Genomic DNA, 23,383 nt, shown 5'->3' with positions numbered 1-23,383 from the left:
ATGTAAGACTTGACATGGCACATAGTTAACCATCCAAACATAGTTTTACGCAAACGACGCATTATAGTGGCTTATACTACCATAATGGGTCGAAACAGGTCAAAAGCACTTAGGTAGACTTCCAAATCAGAATGTTAGGTCTATTAAATCATGCCATATGAGTTGCAATACTCATTTGATTTGTAGAACTTCATTCTATCCTATCTCCCGATTTAGGATCCGATTGTTTAACATAGTGATCCATTCTAGGTGCCACTTGATTCCTTGATTTCCCGAGCTTTGTTAGGACACTTAATCAAGGATACTTGCAATCTCAAGTGAGTACATAGTCCCCTCTTTTACTGTTTTCAAATGTTTTGGGGTGAAACATATATGCCTATCTGTTATTTTCCTGATTTTGAACTACATGATTATACATGCTTATTACATATTCTTTGATAAATTAAACGATTTCCTATGGTTTAAACACTGATTTTCCAAAACTTAATAAACAAATTGTTGGATTGTACCATTTTTATACATTCACCCAGCCGATTGGTAGTATGATATAGCGCTATAGGACTAGACACCCCATTCCTGTTGTGTGGAATGTCAGAAACCAAATTTTAACCAAATAGAAATTGCCTTCGTGGTATTTCTATAGTCTCCAAAGTGTAGTTTGATACACTAAGGCTTGATTGAATACCAAATTACACTTTCTTTGTATATGTTGATATACTACAAAAGTACAGTTTGATGTGCTCTCAAATGTGATATACCAAAGTATATTTTGATATACTAAGTACAAAATCCAACATATGTTTTAACATACTACATTGTTATTTTAAACTAAAGTATATTTTGATATACTATCCGAAGCATAGTTTGATATGCTACTGTTTACCAAAGTATAGTTTGATATACTACCTACTTTGTTATTTCATAAACTAAAGTATAATTTGATATACTACTAAAGCATAGTTGATATGCTATTTTTAAACCAAAGCATAGTTGATATGCTATTTTCAAACCAAAGTATAATTTGATATACTATCAATACTTTTATCCTTAAACCAAAGTATATTTTAGATATACTACCAAAACTATTATTTTAATTACTAAAGTATATTTCGATATACTATCCATTTAACTATTTTAAAACTAAAGTATACTTTGTTATACTATTTATACATACTTTACAAAACCAAAATATATTTTTGTCTATACTATAAACCTTTTTCCAAAACGACACGTTTTTCAGAAACAAAAACTTTTATATTGGATTCATGGCTATTTTGAAAACATAAATTATTTTCTCGCATTATCCAAAGCCATGAATCTAATACACAAAACCCTATGTTACTCACAGGCATTTTTATGCTGACGTACCTATTTTCATATATGTTTCAGGTACTGCTAGGTGATGATTGTTGATGCATGCTACACATAGGATGGACTCGTGCCTTAGTGACTATAAAGTTGAGAAACAATTATTTGTATTTATCTGAGTTGTACCAAAACACTGAGTTCAATATTTCAATAAAACAAAATTATTTGATCCATGGTTGTGAAACAATGATTCTGTTACAACACTCCCCGACGTTTCCGCCACGATTTGTTGTTTTACGTGGTCGGGGTGTGACATCAATGAAAACGATGATGAACTTATCCAAATAAGGCTTGCAGACCCTATTCATCAAGTCCATGAAAACAGCAGGAGCATTAGTCAAACCGAATGGCATGACTGTGAACTCATAATGCCCGTAACGAGTGCGGAACGCTGTCTTGGGAATATCTTCTTCATGCACACGAAGTTGATGATATCCAGATCGCAGATCAATCTTTGAAAAATAAGAAGCGCCTTTCAATTGATCAAAGAGATCATCGATGCGAGGTAGGGGATATCGATTCTTGATAGTAAGCTTGTTAAGCTCATGATAATCGATACACATCCTAAAAGATCCATCCTTCTTCTTTACAAAGAGAACGGGAGCACCCCAAGGTGAAAAGCTAGGACGGATAAAACCTTTGTCAGAGAGTTCCTGTAGCTGTTTAGACAACTCTTGCATCTCAGACGGTGCAAGACGATATGGAGCTCTGGCAATGGGATTTGCACCAGGTACGAGATCAATACGGAACTCGACTTGGCGTGCTGGGGGTAGACCAGGTAACTCTTCAGGGAAAACCTCTGAATAATCCCGAACAACAGGAATATCTTGAATAGATTTACCTTTGCCCTTATCTGCTACGACATGTGCCAAAAATGCCACGTAGTTCTTCCGCAGATACTTCCGAGCTTTAAAACAAGACATGAGTTTGAGACCACCAGCAGGTTTCTCACCACGAACCTGTAGGATCTCACTTGACGAAAGCGGCATGCGAATAATCTTCTCGAAATAAACTATCTCTGCGCGATACTTGGCTAACCAATCCATACCCACAATAACGTCGAAGCTTCCAAGTTGCAAAGGCGTGAGGTCAACAGGAAAAAGATGGTTGTTAAGGTTCAACTGGCAGTTGCGGAGAACAGAATCAAGAACAATGGGTTCACCGTTCGCCACTTCTACTGTCAATGGTTTACCTAGTTTCGTTCTAGACACGCGAAGCAATGGTTCAAAAGATAACGACACAAAACTCTTATCGGCACCCGAATCAAAAAGAACAGATGCTGGCTGATTATTAATAAAGAACGTACCGTTCACCACATTATCATCTGCTTATGCCTCTTGGGCGTTCATGTTAAAAGACTCGACCTCGAGCCTGAGCCTGATTCTGATTCTGGTTGGCTAGCCTTGGGCACCAATTTCTGTAATGGGTCAGATCCCCACAGTTATAACAAGCACCTGGTGGGTAGTGTGGTCGTGCAGCTTGACCCTGTTGCTGAGCAGGAGGCTGAGCAACTTGTTGCGCCGGGTTCTGAACTGCGCGATTTTGAGCAAACCGACAAACATCGGCAAGATGACCTGACTTCCCACAGTTAGTACAGAAACGGCACTGATGTTGCGGCTGATGGTGACTGTTGCATCTATTGCACAAAGGTGCATTCCCTGAATAGGGCTTCTTCGCTGGAGGCTGTGCGGGTTGGTTGGGAGCTGCCTGGTTAGCTTGGGCAGTGACAGCATAGTTTTGGGAAGCCTTACGCTTCCTTGCTCTTTTCGATGAACCAGAATCCTTTCAATTTTTGTTTTGACCTTTCTTGCTATCTTCCTTGTCAGACGACTGTTTCTTGCCCTTGTCACCCTTCCTGTGTAATTTATTCTTCCGAATCTGCGACTCAGTCAATGTCGCTGATAACTCGATCCCCTGGCGGAGTGTGGTAGGGTTACTACCAGTAATGATGTCTTGTACCGAGTCAGGCAGGCCGTCGATGTACCTTTCGATGGCCTTGTCGAGTGGGGCAACCATAGTCGGGCAAAGCAGACTCAACTCCTCAAACCTATCAGTATATGCCCTGTGCTCGCCACTATCTAGTTTCAAATCATCAAACTCCTTCTCCAACGCTCGTTGTTCATGACGAGGACAAAACTCCCTCATCATAAGAGCTCTAAGTTCAGCCATGTCTGTGCTAGAGCAACTTCTGCACCACGGTCTCTCATTACCCCATTCCACCATGTAAGAGCCCTCTTCTGAAACACGCTCGAAGAAAACTCGACCTTGCGATTATCCGGATACTGAACGTGGCGAAAAGTATTCTCAATGCTCTCGAACCATTGAAGAAGCCCAGTTGCTCCCTCAGAACCACTAAACTTGAGTGGTTTAGCCGAGTTAAAATTTTTGAAATTGCATGGAGCATTGTTGTTGTTGTTGGCTTGGTTCCATTGAGCAAAGAGATTTGGGAATTGAGCAGCCATTTGCTGCGCAATAATTTCTGCCAGTTCGGCAGTCGCTATCTGGCTTTCGCGTCGAGGAGGCATTCTAAAAAGGAAAAACATGAAAGGAAACGAGTGAGATGATTGGATGAAGAGAATGAGATGAAACAGAATCAACAAAAGCAAAGATGGTGGTTACGCATCGCAAAGCAAACAAGCGACACGAAATGTCTAGTCAAAGTAAGTGGGTTAAAAATAATGTATCGCGAAGACATGTTCGCCTATAAGTGAACACTCACCCCAAGAGTTCCCAGGTAAGAGTGACTGGTCCGATTATGTGGATTTGTACGAACACTCTAGCCTTAGACAGAAAACTCAGGGTACAGACATTCACTCTTCCAGTTCGCACGTGTTCACACTATTAAAACCCGAAAACCTTGACGAGACTTTTGAAAATTAAAGGGGTTCAAAACCATATAACAGAGGGTTCAAAACCTAGTAATAAATCATCTTAGAACAGGTGATTAATTTTCAAAGCGGATTCGGAATCGATGTTCTCGTTGTGGTTATCACCTAAGGATAGGTGAAGTGCATGTTTTAAAATCTAAACACAAGATAACTTGTGTTAGGGTCCTAGAAAGTTATAGTCTAGGTCAAAGCATTGCTAATCACCTAATTCCCTATAACCATTGGCTCTGATACCAACTCTTCTGTCACACCCCGGCCGCGTATAACATGCAACCGCGGCGGAAACGCCGGGGAGTGTTGGGACAGAATTAATTGTTTCATAACCATGGAAATTAAAGTTACATTTTATTTATCAAACAAGCGTATTACATTGTCCTTAAACAGGAAATAAAGAGTTTATAACAAAATTTAACTAGTCTATCTTCGTTTTATGTCTCTAAGGCACAGGTCCGCCCTAGTATCACAATCATCATCCTAAGCGATAGCTCCTGAAAACACATGTGAAAGTAGGTACGTCAGCATAAAAATGCCTGTGAGATACATAGGTTTTGTGAAAGTGGGATTCATGACTTGAGTTTAAAGAAAACGTTTAATAACAGTCAGTCATGAACCTTGTAAATTGTTTAGTCTTGTAAATCATATGAGAAACGATAAGATCATATGATATGTATAAGTAAAACGTAAGGTTAAATGAGAGTAAAAATGAGTTTGTATAAGATAAGTTTGTTTGTAAAACAATGTCTTGTGAAGAATATGTTATTTGTGAAAAAAGTAACATGTCTATACTGAAATGATTTAAATAATGCTACGATAGGTAATATTATACAAACATTTATATATAGGAAGTACCAGCGGCGTATCCACCATGTTTGTATCATATTACATACGCCACGTTACTTAAACCATTTACCCAAACCAACCACCTTGTAAATTGTTCATGTATAAATCAATTGTCAAGTGTTATTGTGTAAACCATATCGAAATGTCTATGTTCAATGTAAACCACCAAATGTGTATATCAATGTCAAAATGTTTATGTTAATTGTAGATCATGTAATGTGTACCCAAAATATATCATGTATGGAAAGTGAAATATATCAACTAAACCATATGTAAAATGCACAAAAACAAGGTATTGAAGTAAAACATGGTTTAAATCAAAGTTATGTTTTGTGGAACAAATGCATGCTATACTGATACAAACATTTATGCGGTATTGTGAAAATGGATACATCCAAGCCTTGAGACTGTGGCGATAAACCCTTAAACAAATTAAAGGTTTATCTAAGTTATGTGTATCGAATTCGGTCGTTCCTTTCATCCAAACCAACCTATGATGTCCGAAACGGGAGTTGTCAATTCCTATGGTACCACTACCTACTAACGAACGGCGTAGCTAATGTTAATGAATGTATTGTTCCATGTTAAACAAACCAAATGTTATACCAAAATGAAGGCATGTGATGTAAACAATTGTACTAAGTACGCACACAATGGGCATACGTAGCATAAAATGTAATGTGAAACAATGTACTAAGTACGCACACAATGGGCATACATAGCATGAAATGTAATGTAAAGCAATGTACTAAGTACGCACACAATGGGCATATATAGCATGAAATGTAATGTAAAACAATGTACTAAATACGCACACAATGGGCATACATAGCATGAAATGTAATGTAAAACAATGTACTAAGTACGCACACAATGGGCATACATAACATGAAATCTAATGTAAAACAATGTACTGAGTACGCACACAATGGGCATACATAGCATGAAATGTAATGTAAAACAATGTTCTAAGTACGCACACAATGGGCATACATAGCATGAAATGTAATGAAATCATGTATTATAATGTACTAACGAACATAGCAGGTATATGATGTGAAAATATGGAAAGCATGAAAGTAACAAGTAGGCACATGTGTTTCACCCCAAAACAGTTTGGAAAACAGTAAATGCGGGGTACAATGTACTCACCTGAGATTGCTTTGAAGTTCTTGTGTAATAACCAAATACTGCTAGAGATCACGGATATCAAACGGCACCTAATAGGTAGCTATATTAATATACCGGACCAAAATCGGAAGATTGGATAGTATGCGGGTTCGTAAACCAAACGAGTATGGAGACTCGTGTAATATGGTTTAACAAAGCCTACATACTAAAATGAAACCTAACCTAAGTGCTTACGACCCATTACGACCCGTTTAGGTAGCTTATGCCACCTTAACGCGTCGTTCGTGTAGAACGCGTTTGGAACGCCTAACATTGTGACCATAAGGTATAACCTCGGAAGGTTATAGCTATGGTCACCTAATGTGTTTGGTCGGATCCTAATAATCGACCAAATGGGTCGGGTTCGAAAGTATAAGCGATTGTTTAGATCGCTTACCTTGCGACCCTATATAAGCACTAAACTAAAAGTGACGAGCTAAGCATGTTAGAACATGCTTAACGAAGTTTAGAAAACAGGTTTGGTATCAAAACAAACGGTTTTGATACCCACGAGTAGTTTGGTTACAAAACACGCAAGAATGCGCATTTTGGCCGAAACTACGACTCGTCACTGAGCCTTGATAACGTGGTAATCAGTAGGTATAGTCACTACGGACTATAACCATCGTGATCACGCTCACGTTATGAAGTTCCAACGAACTTCGTGTTGACCATAGGCTGGTCAACGCAGAAAGTCAAAGAAAACTTTGACTTTCGAACTTGAAAAGCGAATAAAAGAACGAAAGAACACTTACGAAGGGTCCCCGATAGCTAATCTCGATCCAGGAGCTCAGGTATGAAGCAAAGGCCTCAACTTAGAGCCTTAGATCAGATTTTGTGGGTTTTTAACCAAAAGGGGGGGGGTATTTATAGGAAAAGCAAGACCGTTAGGATCGTTTCTTGAATAACGTGCCACGATCTAAGACGTACACTTGTCGCAAAGTTGTGGTAGCTTATTTTGCCCCCACCATAGGGATTTGACACGTGTCGTTGCCCTTTAGGTGATCGAAAGGCCATTGCAAGTGGATCAGAAAACATTGAATCTGGTCTGTATGTCTGACGTGGCCCGCGTCAGGATACACACAAAACCCAGGCGGGCCGCCTGGCCTTGTCTGATCAGCACAAACTTTCAGAAATTACAGTTTTAGTCCCTGTTGCATATTTAAGCCATTTCCGACACTTCTAAGGCCCGTAAAGCCAACTTTAAGGCCCTAAAATGATGCCTAAACATTGTGGACATAAAACATGCTCAAAAATATGTCAGATGTTGGTTCGTTTGGCCGTACGATCGCGATGTTCGCTTAATTACGACGGAATGCGCATAAGCGCGAAAAACGATCCAAATTGCGCGACGAATGGATTTTTCTCATGCCAAACACTAAGGCATAATATAAGGATGCTTACATAAATTTTTGGATGTCCGGATGTATTCAGAACATAAGTTATGCGCGAAAGTGCAAACTTGTGCACTTTTTGACACTTTTAGCCCCTGAATGATCCAAAAGTTTGTTTTAGCATACCAAACCCCTCAAAGCCTATTTCTAAGCTATGTAAAGGATATTTATGGTATGTTTAACTTATGGACATGTTCCGGTATGTTTGTTACAGTTCAAATTGGCATACTTTCGCAGTTTGTCAAGTTTAGTCCCTATAAGCGAATTAACTTGTTTTTTTGCCATACCAAAGCCTTCAAAACTTATTTCTAAGTTATGTAAAGGTTATTTAAGGTATGTTGAGTATATGTTGATGTTCCGGAGTATTTGTCGCATTAAAACTGAGTACGTTTACGCACCAGTTTGCGTATAATTCTCCAGAAAGCGATGTAGAGTTTAAAATCGAACAAAAGTCAAAACATGAAAAATGTAAAACATAACCAAACAAACATTGGGATCAAATAACATTGTTTTATTGATAATTGAACTGTTCATAATGATTTTGAGCACAAATGTTACAATGGGAATGGTGGCTATGGGAAATACAAACCGCAATTGTTTGTTACTATGTGAATGGCGGCTATGGAAAACACAAGTTTTCTTTTTGAGCTTGATGGATGTCTGTTATCTCAACGCTTCTCCTTACATTACTAATCTGGAATTGGAGACGCATTGTGTATTTGCTTACTGATTATTGAAAAGATTTGTTAAAATCGAAGAAAAGAGTAAAAAAGATGAAATGAGGCGTGTTAACGCAAATGCAATACTTAAAATTAACCAACATACATTGATTGTGGGTTTAACTTGCAACATACATCAAAGCTTCATGCAACCGAGACCGCCTTGTTAATTTTAATGAAGCAATGAAGATTGAATGTGCCAAACAGAAACTAAAATGGAACATAATCCCAGATTGTCTAGAGAAGCGCTTTTATCATGTGTCATATGGTAACAATAGTATGTTGTTCCAAGATCAATTCCAATTGCAGTTTTTTCAACTCTCCTCGCCATTTTCAAACAAGTGGTTGTAATGATAGGACCCTTGATTTGAAACGCATAATGTGCGTTGATTGGATTGTAGATATTCGTTGTGTGCATTCATATTGTTGAGACAACAAAAGATAATGAACGAATTGTTGGACTTCTTGTTCCTAATGCAGCTGATGAAACCGGAGCTGTTATCTCGGTTGTTCAGTACTTTCGTGATAAATACAATGTTCATCTTCGTTATCCTTTGCTTCCTGCAATTCAAGCAGGCACGGATGCTAAACGTACTATTATTAAATCCGAGACGATTCAAGTGAGTCCTATGAAGCAAGTTTCTGACTATTCAATTGAGAGGAATCATTGCATTACATCCCCATTGAAAAAACAGAATCGATAAGTTTAGGGAAAATGAGGTTGAAAGATGATAACCCAACAGGGGAGGATCTCATTCTACAGCTTCGATAAATTCAGGGGTATTCTCAAAAAATGTTTCCTAGATGTTTGAAGACCAACAAATGTGATGCTTCTTCGTTCGCGTGACAGAAAGCTACCGCGTGACAGAAAGCTACCTTGCAAAATTAAAAAATTAAATCGACACCTTTAATACGCATCGTATAGGCCTATACGATGCGTATTACTTTTTGATAAGGGGACATTGTCAGCCTTTGACTGACCTAGAAGTTTGAACCAACCTTAATACGCGGTATAGGCTTATAGATGCGTATTGAAGGTGTCGATTTAATTTCCTAAGGTGTACCAACAATACGACCCCCCTAATATCCCTACTTCATTTAATATATATATTCTCAATACCTCTTAAAATTCTTATGATTGGTCTTCACGATTATCCAAAAACTACATATAGTCAAGATTGGTGAATAGTAGCTAGAGATGGGCAAATGGTATCGGGTATTGGTATCGAATCAGTACCGGTATCGAATTTCCTGAATCGAAACGTTTTCGGTACTGGTGATGTAGTGCGTGAAGCGATAACAAAGAACAAACACGTTGATTCTGCGAATACCCATGTAGGTCTTTTCCCAACCCCAAAATTCAACACAAAGGGCACGGAATTTGAAGTGAAAAATCAGTAGTTTCAAAATTCAATTCTGATTGTTCAAGTTACTAGAGGGACATATAAATAAGAACAGAAATTCGAAATGGGCCTAAAAAAGATAACGGGCCAAACACAAGCCCAAAAACAAAATGCCCAAAATACTTAAAAAAAAACATAAAAATGCAAATAACTAATGGAAATAAGCGTTTTTTGGCCCGGACGATGACCCAAACCGTCGTAACTTGAACACGTAGAGCCATTTTAGTGAAACCCCTTTTGTTACGCGATCTTGGGCCTCCAAATACAAAATGGCCCGCTCATCCACACTTGGGCCCGCATCAACTGGTCTGGTACAGTATCGGTATTTACCGGTTTACTCTCAAACGTCAGTATCGAACCGTACGGTACCAGTTATATTCGGTACCGGTGTCGGTAGCCATTTTTGGGGATTTTCAATACCGGTTGATATCGAGGTCGGTGTTATTCATCTGGTTTTCGTATTGTGCTTTCAGGCGTTTCACATTTTTTTTTTCTTTTATCTACCCTCCTTATATTTTTCTTATACCTTTTTTAACGTTTCTAAAAGGAAAAAAAAAATACATATTGATATCATAGTCATATATTATCAATATGGTGGTGGTCAATTGGTAAATACAAAACATGTTTAAACACCTTAGTTTGGAAATAAAAAAAATTTATTACAAATTAAACACACATATACACTTCATGGAAAGTGGATTTACATCCCAAGGTATATTTAGTCATCATCTTGTTTAAGTTAACCTATAGAAACCTTATGTTTTTTAAGTATGACTGTTTTGGAAACATCTTGTTTAAGTTAACCTATAGAAACCTAATATTTTTTAAGTATCACTACTTGGAAATATATAACATAATACTTTTTAAGTATGACTAATAATATTTCGAAGTACGACTATTTAGGCTAAGTTTTTTATTGTATAATAAAGGTGACAAAATGGAAAAGAAGTAAATTCAACTTAAGACTGAATTTAAAAACATCGTCAGAGTTGAAAATATGGTTGAACTTGAAAATATGATCACTTCATCAATTAAGATTAGTAAGGGATTAATGATTAACATTAAAGTTAGGTTTACGCAGCTTTCAGATTGCATGTGGTGGTTGGTTAATTGTTCACATTTACACCGGGGACAACCATTTTAAGTTAACATTGATTGTATCTACATTTTGCCTGTGAAAAGTTCAGAAATATTTCACGAATAATGTTGAAAGTTGCACTATTGAAAGTGTATTCAATATACGTTTTAGGCCCGTCCACGCATATTTAAAACTGTTAAAACGTAGTTTATGGTTAAGAACTTTAAAATGTGTATTAGGCTGAACGGGGCACATGCAGAGGGTGCATGCGGGGTGTGAGTTTAGGTGAGGGGAACACCACCGCCATCAACTTTAGGTGAGTGGGGGATTGGAATTTTGGTGAGTAGTTACCCATAAAGAATGAGGGGAGAGAGAGAGAGAGTTTGCATGTGCGGGCCCATTCATTCTCACCAATCACACATTTCATTTTTTAAGAAAAAATTGTGTACCACACCTAGAGGGGAGGACCGCTTGTGATTAAGTGCTTGAGGGGAGTTGAAGATGAGAGTTGACATAGAAGAATTTGATTGGCGCCGATTAAAGTTTAACACTCACCTAGAGGGGAGCACCCCTCTCACCCATATATGTGGTTAATATTTCAAACATAAAAGTATGGTTTAATTGCTTTTATAAAATTCATACTTTTGACTAGGAAACTAGTCAGATCTTAAAGTTTCTGAAGGTTTGGTGAAAAAATTCTCTAAATGGGTTACTGGCGAAATTCACCACATCGGGATACACTCACTTCCGAATTGGGGAAAACCCTCATCTAGGGCCAAAGCACGTGAACACTCGCCCGAAGGCATGGCAATGCGTGCGGTGAGGTAAAACCCGCTCAGTTCAAAGATCGAACTAGCGATCTCCACATATTCGCCTAGTCTCCCATCATCACCAGGTGCCACAAAAAATAATGGAGAGGACATGAATCAAACTTGGGCCTCTTAAAACATCAAGTTTTCTGAAGTACCACAACAAAATTTTTAACACAATTAGGAAGGTTATATTATCCAAAGTAGCACCTCGGTTGGTTCTTCAAAAGGAACCATCTAACCAATAAGCACATATTTTAGTATATTATAGCCATATGGACCACAAAAAAGTGTGTAATATGCATCCAATCACTCAACTCGTGAGAAAGATAAGATACCGGCCTTAATGGTTGATGGGATAAATGGTGTAATTTTAACTTCCGTTCATTAATGGTGTTTGTCTGGATATCTTATCTTTCTCACAGGTTAAGTGATTGGGTACAGGTTACGCACTTTTTTGTGATCCATATGGCTATAATATACTAAAATATGTGCTTATTGTTTAGATGGTTCCTTTTGAAGAACAAACCGAGGTGCTACATTGGATAATATAATCTTCCTAATTGTGTTAAAATTTTTGTTGTGGTGTTTCAGAACACTTAGTGTTCTAAGAGACTCAGGTTCGATTTCTGTTTTTTTCATTATTTTCTGTGACACCTGGTGATGATGGGAGATTAGGCGAATAAGTGGAGATCGCTAGTTCGATCCTTGAACTGAGCGGGTTTTACCTCACCGCACTGTCGTGCCTTCGGGCGAGTGTTGGCCCTAGGTGAGGGTTTTCCCTGGTTCGAAGGCGAATGTATCCCGAGGTGGTAAATTTCGCCAGTAGCCCAAGGATTCATTGACCGTTAAAAAAACTTCAGAAACTTTAAATTTCATAGGAAACTAGTATTAAGTCACCCCGCGTTGCGGCGGGGGCATAAACCTTGACAAGTACCACTAATGCTACACAACTACCAGTGACTAGTAAAACCGAAAAAAGCTCATAAAAACAAAATAAACAAAAAGGAAAAAATAATATCGAACGAAAAGCATATGTAAATCGTTGAACCACGCATGCCTATTGAGGCATTTTAATGTGAAGAAATTAGACTGAAGCGTAAAAATAGAAAAGAAAAACTAAGTCGATCTAAGACCATGCGCGTTGCGACAAACCTATCAAACAGGGAAAAATAGACGCGTTGTGAAGGTCCGGTCAAATGGGAAAATAGACGAAAAATGTTGAAATCCACACGCACATTGCGGCGTGTTCACTCGCAAAATTAGAACGAAACGTAAAACGAAAAATGTATAAAAGATGAAAAATATGGGGATCAAAGTTTAAAATAAAAATGTGTCGAGTTAAATTGCAAAAAATGAAAATTTTAAAGGTTAAAAGTAAAAAAAAAAACAAAGAGGTTAAAGTGTAAAAAAATGACAACCTTTGGATTATAAATGAAAACTCAAATTTTGTTTTTGAAAAACTCCGCATGCTTATTGTACAACCTTATAAAACACCAAAATGTTACTAATTTATAATATGGTAATGTAGATTGCTTTGACTCCATATCCCTTAGAAAATATACTATTTATCTATTATTATTATTATTATTATTATTATTATTATTATTATTATTACTATTATTATTATTATTAAAACCCCGTGTAATATACGGGTTGCATAAATATAATTTTTATGGCTGGCCCTGGAGGTGGGCGGGGAGGACCACCGGCCAGATCTTGATATTTCGAGGGGCACGTTTTTTATGAAAAAAAAAACCCGATATGTATATGTAAAATATTTTTTTAATATGGTACACCAATACAAACACCAAGATAGGCCTCCTTACAAAACTATTCTTATGGTTTAGATTAGTTATTAACTCCTTTGGCATTAGGTTCAGAACTTTAGTGAGCCAAATACCCAATTTCGTTAAGGCTAAGGGCACATTTTTCGAGCTCGAATAGGGTACACGAATTCCCAGGGCCGGCCCTGATAATTTTATATTTTATATAATAGATAATAAAAAGATATATTAAAAAAAAACTCGTATATTGCACGTGTTGAATAAAATATAATGTCATATGTTAATACAAATAGTCATCAAGATTTATTTTTTTAAAAATAAACATTGATGTACTATTTACTTATATTTTAACATTTTACTTTGTTTTTTATTTTAAATTTTGCATAAATGTAATTTTATATAATAAATAATAAAAAAGATATAACTTTAAAAAAACTCATATATTGCACGTGTTTAATATAATATAATGTTATATGTTAACACGTCAAGATTTATCTTTTAAAAATGAACTATAATGTACTATTTACTTATTATAACATTTTAATTTGTTAAATATGTATTCTTAACTATTTTTTTTGTTAAAAATAATCATTTATACTCTTATCTATTTTTTTGTTTAAAATTATTATTATTATTATTATTATTATTATTATTTAATATGATCATAATAAAAACAAATGTTTATCCTTATCTAAATATTTATTCTTATCTAACATTTTTGTTTAAAATTATTATTTTATTTAATATGCGAGATAAATAGGAAAATAAGGTGAGAAAGCACCAGAAAGTGACATGTGGCCAAAAAAGATTTTCATTTATTAGTATAGGAAGATTATTAAAGTAAATTACACGTTTTTTCCTTTATGTTTGTACCAAATTACAGGCGGTGTCCTTTGACTTTAAATTTAACGAGTTATGTCCTTAACATTTCAAAATTCTGCACGTTATGTCTTTTAGCTCTAACTCAGTTAGATTTTTTTGTTAAATATGGTCATATGCCTTGCACATGAGGGTATTCTTGTCATTTTACCTCCCAGAGACTAGGGGTGTTTAGAATTCGAAAAATTCGAAATTCGATTAAATTTGATTCGATTATCAAGAATTCATTTTGATTATAAGAATTCGAATTCGATTCAATTCGAGTCAAGTAAATCGAATACGAATTTATAATTTCAAATTCGATTCGATTCGAAATTCAAATAAAAATTATACAGTTTTATTTTTATTTTTATTTTTATATATAATACATATATAACTTTTATTGGGCTATACTATAAATTATTTTCAAATTTTATTTCAGATATTAAAATTAACCGTTACCAAACCCACTACATGACTCATAACGAAACCTAAGTAACAAATGTATCAATAGATTTCTAACCTTAAAAATATTAACTTGTAATGCGGAGTGGTTATTCCGGACTTCTTGTTTTGAAGTTTAGACTTATGGTGTTTTATTTAGAACTTTTTAATTTGCTATGGTGCTTTATGGCTGCGTTAAAATTTATGTTTCATTTTGATAGTTTTTTACATGTTTTAAAAGAATCTGAATCAAATCGAATTTATTCGAATTCGAATTTTTAATCGAACACGAACTGGGTTTTTTATTTGAATAAGAATTCGAATCGAATTCTGTATGTTTTAATCGAATACGAATCGAATTCGAATTCAAGGGAAAGTAAAAATTATTTGAATAATTCGATTCAAATAATTGGAAAATTCGATATTCGATTCGATGAACACCCCTACTAGAGATTGTTGAGTAAATAATTTGATATTCAATGGACTAATTGTGTAAGAAATAAAAAATAAATTATAAATATGAAAAACCTTGAATATTCTCTCTCTCTCTGACTCTCTCTCTGTCACACATCTGCAATGAATCCACCTGCAACGAAAAACCCAAATAGGGAAGTTCACAACCATCGCAACAAATATATGCAATGAATCCCAAATACCAAAATTGAGTAAGAAACTGCATAAACCAAGAACTGAAAAGAAATACCCAAATTAGATGCACCTAGTGTAGTCAGTAGGATTCTTTATTAACCAGAGAGTAGCAATTAAGGATATTAACAACTAAGAAAACTCCTAATGCAATGAATCTCAAATATGCTCAGGTGCATGTGGTGGTGCAAATTGGGTTCTTCCGGGCCCATATGTTATTGCTAACGGTTGTGTGTACTCAGTAGACGGTGGAGATAGCGATAGCCATAGCGGCAACTGCAGCTGAGCATTCTGTTTTGTCTCTGGTGATGTGGCGGTGGTTTGTACTTAGTAGACGGCGAAGATAGCGACGACGGTGGTGGAAGCTGCAGCTGAGCATTCTGTTTCGTCTCTGGTGATGTGGCAGTGGTGTGTACTCAGTAGACGGCGGAGATAGCGACGGCCATGGCGGCAGCTGCAACTGAGCATTCTGTTTCGTCTACGGTGATGTGGCAGTGGTGGTGGTTCAGATCTGAGCAATTGAGGCGGCTGAAAGTTGGTGGTGGGATTGTGGCGGCGGCTGAAGGGCAGTGGTGGGGGTGGTGGGGGTGGTGGTAGTGGGTGAAGAGAGAGAAGGTAGAAGAAAATGTGTGATGGAGAGAGAGTCAGAGAGAGAGAGAGAGAGAGAGAGAATATTCAAGGTTTTTAATATTTATAATTTATTTTTTATTTCTTACACAACTAGTACCTTGTATATTAAATTATTTACTCAACTGTCCCTAGGGAGGTAAAATGACAAGAATACCCTCATGTGTAAGGCACATGACCATGTTTAACAAAAAAAAATCTGATTGAGTTAAGGCTTAAGGACATAACGTGCAGGATTTTGAAACGTTAAGCACAAAGCTCGTCAAATTTAAAGGTAAAGGACACCACCTTCAATTTGGTACAAAAATAAAGGACAAAACTTGTAATTTACTCTTATTATTATTATTATTATTATTATTATTATTATTATTATTATTATTATTATTATTATTATTATTATTATTATTATTATTATTATTAAGTTAGTTTTGGTAGAAGACAACAATTTCATAGGAAGTGTATGTGAGAATTAAAGGACAAGTGTCATGGCTTGAAGGGTAATTTAGTTCTTTCTTACTTAAACAACTTTCTCCCTTAATTTTCAAACCGCTATAATTTTTTCATCCGTTAAAATTATATAAAATACACTATATTAACGAGCATTTCATTCTCTTTAATTCGAGCACCCTATTGCTATGATTTTCTTAAAAAAATTTACATGATTTTTAATACCCATTAGTTCATTACGTGATTACGTGATTTTGAATACCCAACACATTTTGAATATTCATTACGTGATTACACTTCAACATAAACCGTTACGTGATCACACATTCAATATAAATCCATTACGTGATTACACATTCAGTAAGATCTGTAATAACCAATGTTATTAGAATTTTGCTTATACCGTAATCACTCAGTGTGGTTTCACATAAAATATAGTATAATGAAATCACGTAATCACGAAATGGGTATTCAAAATCACGTAGTCACACAATAAATACATAGTCAACTATTGTTACGTAATTACGTAATCACTTACTGCGTTTTCACATACTATAATGAAATCACATAATCACGTAATGGGTATTCGAAATCATGTAGTCATGTGCTGGGTATTCAAAATCACATAATGAGTATTCAAAGTCATGTAATTTTTTTAAGAAAACTATAACAATATGTTGCTCGAATTAAAGAGAATTAAATGCTCATTAATACTACGGTGTAATTTAAAAAAAAAGTTAACGTATAAAAAATTTATAGTCATTTGAAGATCAGGGGGAGTTCAAGTGAGAAAGGACCAGCATACCCTTTCTCTATTTGTTTCTTCAATTGTGTGAACCTGAGATTTACAAAAATGCCCCTCCTAGTTTTGAGTCATCAATCTTGAGAGATCAATGACTGAGCTTGTCCTCTACACTTCACTTCGTACAATAAATCTCTCTTATACATAATCTCTTATCTTATTGTTATTGTTATACATTTAATAAACAAAGTGAAAAATACTCTAGCCTTGTGTTTTTCTATTCAATTACTACGGTGAGTGTCGATAGTGTGTCGATAGTGTAAATAAGAGAAATGATACTAACAGAATTCCCATCGGGGAGAGCAGGTAAATTTTACTAGTTCCAATTAGGGGAGGGGGGTGGTTCACTAGTGATAGAATTTATCACTCACAAGCACCAATCAAGTTTCGCCATGTCATCGACCATTTTTCCATCACTCACAACCATTTTTAGTGGGGGTGGTCATCACTCATCACCACACCCAACAATTTCCCCCCAACCAACAAATCCACTCACAAAACCAAACCATCACTCGTGAAGAAAATAACGAAAATTTGATTTCGTTGCACATTAACGCGTTAATGTTTATACCGACGGTAGATATAACGAGTGATGGATGGTGGCCGTGATAGTTTCACGCACCACCCCGTCCTCTCTTACAATATACAATTTTGTGGGTTGTGTGTGTCCCATCAAGAGAGGCATTGGTTGAACCAAAGATATGTCGGATATGTATGCTTTGATGGATGGTTGTGCCGTTCAAGCACCCCATCACACATTTTTGTTGTGCATTTAGCTACCTCCTTTTTTTTTTTTTTTTTTTTTTTTTTTTTTATCGGCTATTGCAAATGTATGTTCCCTAATGTGAGCTCGATAGTATCTCTCTAATGTTCCCTAATTTGTTCATTAAGTCATTTTTTGTTCATTGTCATCGTTTTCTATTATATAAATATTTTGTTTTCATTTTCAGAGATACATCCGTATTTATTCATATTGTATATGTCATTGTTGCACTAAGAAACTAATCTTTCGGCTTAATGATATTTCTTACTTTGTGGTAGGTAATGAGACCTATTGTGGGTAACAATGAAAAGTACGTACTCCAACGAGAATCGAAGTAGACTCAAACGCAAAACTAGAGATGCCAGTCGTATTGGGTTTACGGGTTTTAGATTGGAAAGTTGAATGGTTAAACCAGAGCATAACTCATAATTTTATTTATGTCAAAAAAAAATCAACCCTAACCCACATACACTAAAAGTCGTATAACTGAGCACAATCCGTTTAACCCATTTACCAAAACATGTCAAATGGTTTGAGGGGTTAGTGGTGAGTCGTAATCAAATTATAAAGGTGTTAATTCAATTGTTGGGTTGTAAATAATGGTCTAACAGGTCGACCTAGAGCCGGGCCGTAGGCCTATCTTTTAACGAGTTAAATTGGTCAACCCTGATATAGATTGTTTAATTAAACAAGCCAACCTAAACACAACATGCTTAAATCAACAGGTCAATCTGAACACAACCATTTAAACAAGTTAGATACTACAACCTAATACCCAAATATTTTTGTGTCATATTTCAGGACACTTCATCAACTGCCTTTAAAACACAACCAATATCCCTTTGATTTCAATTACAAATATCAATTCCAAGATGAACAATATGTTCATCATACATAGAGCAACATCAAACGTTAAAAAAGTATCACAAATCTGGATGAAAAAAAACCTCTCATCCAATCCAACCCAACCCGTTACAAAAAAAAAAAAAAAAAAAAAAAAAAAAAAATAGCGTCTAAAACTACCAAAAAAGTAAATAAAACGCGAATTCAGAAACCCGACTCACCAAGGGGCCATCAGGAAACAAAACAGCCTCACATTTTTAACGAGTTAAATATCTTTATCGTTTTTTCTTTATCAAAACGAGATCTCAGCGTACTTGGAAGCATTAAGGAATTCCTGAAATTACAAACCCAACAAGATTCATAAGCCAAACAAGATTAAATGGTTCGTATCCAGAATAAAGAAATGATTATGTGACCATTTGGGTTTGAACAATGTAAATAATGTCATATTATATTTTTGTTATCATATTTGAAACATAGTAATTTACATATGAAAAAAAAATTACGTTTTTTAAAAACTGTTCGGGTCAGCCCAGGTCAACGGTCAACTTATTTCAACCCGAGTTACTTTACCTCAGAATACCGTACATGATCATGATGCACATTAGAAGTCTTGACAATGGATTCCCATTTTGGTCCATTTGTAGGACTCTTTTCGATAGGAGCCGGTTGCATCTTCTTTGGAAATGGACTCCTTAGAGTCATCTTACGCCAAAGCCACGATTCCGATGGCGATTTAGGCAGCGGAGGGACATGAACCGAGCCACCCAGATCATTATTTGGCTTCATCTTGGCCTCGTTTGGTGTCGGGTTTGATGATTTTTCTATCCAATCTACGTACAATGTCTTCTCGGGTACTAGTTGAGGACTATCGCGTACCAAACGGGGAGTAAAGTGACTTTTCACATTAAGGGAAGGGCAAGTTTTAGGCTTAGCAATCTGATTCTGAACATCTTTTGGAACCCCAAGAAACCGGGCCCCATCATGGAATGGTGATCGAGGGGATTCGTTACGGTATGGGGATATGCGCCCGCTACGGGACAACCCTCGGTTAGGAGATGATGGTAATGAGTTACCCGAGCGAGTGAATGGACTTGATTTGTGTTGAGTTTCGTGTACTTCTTTCGGTCGAGTCTCGGCTCTTTTCATAATTACTGCATCCATAGCTTGCTGCAATACAGAAATTTTTAACATCCATCAAACAAAAGTTAACAATAAACTATTAAAGTCTCAAGAATTACCTTCTCAAGACTTGGAGTCAATGGTCCACTGTATGCAGTTCTTCGCGAGAGCGAGAGCCGTGGAACGGGTCCAGGAGACTCTGTAACCGGAGACTGGCTCTGATGAACCTTCGCTTTCGGTCCCGACATCCGATTCGAAACACACGAAGCCTGCTTCGTGCAGATTCGAGGGAGGAAGAATCTGAACCCCTTTTTACGCGGTTTCTTCTTAACCTCATCCTCAACATTATCAACCACAACACTTTCTTTATCCTCCTCATGGTTATATGCATTAACCGGATACTTCTCGAGCAGTAACGGTCTCAATTCGCCACTGTAAACCTTCTTCACATACTTCGGAGGCTCCAGAACCGTAGGCTCTTGCTTCTTCGCAACTTTTTGAGGCGTTTCAACGATCATCGACTTTGCTGCTGGTAAAAACCGATTCATTAGATAATCGCGTGTCTGGAAATCAGAACCGAACCCTTTCGAAGACTCTGCTTCACTGTTCTGTTCACTGAAATTGCACGAAATCGACATTGAAAGTGTTTCAATTGCTTCACCATCTCCATTAACATCTTCTGGTGATTGTTGATCAATCCGGATCGGCCCGGATGGAGATCTATGAGGATTTCGGGTGTTTTGGGGCTTCTGCTGCGAAACGGGCTTTTTATCATCTTTAACTTGGCCCGGAATCTGTTCCCAGTTGAAGGGAACCGCTGCGGGTTTTGTGACTTCCTGTTGGGGTTCCCATTGGGATCTAGCAACAGGAAGTGATTGTTGTCGGGTTGTTGTCGTTTTTTTAGCGGAATTGGGAGGTTTTCGGTCCGAATTTGAACCGGCTGCTGATAATCGTCGGACCGAGAGTAGAGGGGCATTCAAATCCAGCTGTTTTTCATCCATTTTCGAGCTTTCGATGCTAACCGAGTTCATAAACTACAAATTTAACATGGTAAAAACAGGAAACATTAAGCAATTAGTTCAATTAATATGTGAATTGTCTAATTTGCATAAAGTTAAAGTAGAAAACAGAGGAAATATCAAATTGGTAAAATCCCATGCTTGGCTTAAATTGAAAGGAAACAGGGGAACCACTTTAATGATGAAAGCACAAAACTTTATGAATTATAGATTCAAATTTTATAAAATGTTGTAATATTTCAAGTGGGTTTTCAAGAATCTTTAAAAATTAAAACCCAAATTAGCAATGTATAGTAAAATCATGCAATGTGCTCTTGAATTTTCTACAAGAAAACAGAGGCATTTTTACTAACTACTGAAACTTACCCTAAATACGAAATTTCTAAATGTGGAAACTATGAAGAACTAAAATTCCAGTGAAGAACATAAAGTATTATTTGGAATTTAGATTATTGAAGTTGAAAGAAGCAAGGTTGAGTAAGATAGTGTGTATAATGAACAGGGGATGATGCCAATTTGAAGTTTCTTGACAATGGGAAGTGAAATCAAGAAAGATTGATTATGTGTTTTTGGGGATGATGAAGAAACAGAAAATTAAGAAACTGTGGAAAATATAAAGTAGTTATTTGCTTACTAGTAGTGGAGAAATGAGTTTCCTGTAGAAATTTGTGGCCTTGAATGATGGCGAGGATTGAGGGGAAGATTGAAGTGAAGTCTTGATTGTTAAGTTGTGGGGTGTGGGGGTGTGAGTGGGGGTGGGGGTGGGTGGATAGGTGGGGTAGGGGTAGCATGAAGTATGATTAAGTAGGCTTTTGATTTAGCTAATGAGTAATAGACTAAGTATCCTATGTGGGACACAAATGAGACCAAAAAGAGAGGAAGGGAAGGTTGCTTTATTCATTTGTCAATGACTTGATTGCATTTAAAAATTGGAGTAAATTGTTACAATGGTTCATAAGTTTTGTTCACTTTTTTTTTTTTTTTTGCTTTACTTCAAAATTTAAACTTTTTAAATTTCCGTTCGTATAGTTTCAATTTTATTGTTATTTTCATTTAAATCAAAATCTGATTAGACTTTAGTTAATATTCAGTTTTTTTTTTGTTTTTTTCCTCATTTTTAATGAATGATAAAATGGTCCTTTAACATTTTATTATAACAATAAAGAAATCTGACCATTTTGTCATTTATTAAAAGGGAGGAAAAAGATAAAAATTTGGATGTTAACTGAAAAATATGACCAGATTTTGATTTTATATGAAAATAACAATAAAATTGAAACCACAAGAACCCAGATTTAAAAGATTTGAGTTTAGGACTAAAGTGGCAAAAATTACCAAATCTCAGAGACCATTTTGACAGTTTACTCTAAAAATATAATTAATAAAATAGCAGTTCTAAAAAACAGTTTTAATGAAAAATAATTAAGAACTTAGGCGAACACTAATGGAATCTTTCAAATATTATTTCTAGCTATTTGTTTACTTGATACTTATGGTCCGTTTCAGCAGTTCTAATTTACTAGAAGAGTAAACTTCTTTGCTTCTTTTGGTTTGGTCGTTTTAACGGTTTTGCCTCAATCATTTAAACACGGTCAATTTTCTCCAATAGTTTACTATGTTTTTCCCATTTTACTCCCCGTCTCTAACTCCATCCAAATTGTTTGTTAACTGAAAGGGTATTTTGGTAACTTTGTAGATAAATATTTAATCACTTACAGTTAAATTTTTAAATTCATTTTTGTCTTTCACATCTATATTTTTATAGATATATAACATTTTATATTCTCTCTCTCTATCCCCTCTCTACTCCTCTCTACCAACTTCCACCGCCACTAGACACCACCTGCCGACTTCCACCCACAAGCACCATTACTACCAGTTGTCACTGTGACAACCCGTCTTCCAGAACCTTTCTTTGTGTTTTTAATGTAATTTGTTTGAACATTTCGTGACTAGTTGGTGTGTTGATTTCTATGGAATGAGCTTATATGGTTATGTGTTATATAATTGTATTATGTATGGTAAAAATTGGTTGCACAAAAGGTTTGGACCGCACACTCTAAACACAACCGCACCATACACCTCTCGGCCCAACTCCACTATGCTTGACTCGAGACCAAAGATGCAACCCAAGATGGGTTCGGCCCGCCCACTCCTCTCATACGCATAATACACAAAGGGTTGTGTATTATCCTCATATTTGCAACTTAAGAAAACACCAAACCCTAAGCTTTCTCTCTCTCTCTCTCTTTGTTCGACGGCATCATCTCTCACCCGAAGCCCTCCCTCTCAATCAAGCTTGTCACATCAAACAATTCGGTTAGTGTTACATCTTTGTTAGTTGACATGATCTCGAT

General features: G+C 36.3%; 1 protein-coding gene across 3 annotated transcripts; it reads right to left on the bottom strand.

The window, feature by feature from the left end:
- Window positions 1–18,857: 18,857 nt before the first annotated feature.
- On the bottom strand, window positions 18,858–21,783 carry LOC110921268. 3 transcript variants are annotated; one of them, XM_022165558.2, is made up of 4 exons: window positions 21,661–21,783; window positions 20,127–21,041; window positions 19,459–20,055; window positions 18,858–19,219 (listed from the first exon to the last, which is right to left on the bottom strand). In XM_022165558.2, the coding sequence occupies exons 2-4, from the start codon at window positions 21,036–21,038 to the stop codon at window positions 19,178–19,180; spliced, it is 1,551 nt and encodes a 516-aa protein (XP_022021250.1). In that variant the 5' UTR covers window positions 21,039–21,041; window positions 21,661–21,783; the 3' UTR covers window positions 18,858–19,177. The 3 variants fall into 3 exon arrangements, with proteins under 3 accessions (XP_022021250.1, XP_022021252.1, XP_022021251.1); XM_022165560.2 differs by having other exon boundaries at window positions 19,474–20,055; XM_022165559.2 differs by lacking the exon at window positions 21,661–21,783 and adding an exon at window positions 21,393–21,627.
- Window positions 21,784–23,383: the final 1,600 nt, after the last annotated feature.

The sequence above is a fragment of the Helianthus annuus genome, chromosome 17, assembly GCF_002127325.2.
Source record: "Helianthus annuus cultivar XRQ/B chromosome 17, HanXRQr2.0-SUNRISE, whole genome shotgun sequence".
NCBI lineage: Eukaryota > Viridiplantae > Streptophyta > Magnoliopsida > Asterales > Asteraceae > Helianthus > Helianthus annuus.
The sequence above is the reverse complement of the archived record's forward strand: the minus strand, read 5'-3'. Positions and strand labels throughout refer to the sequence as shown.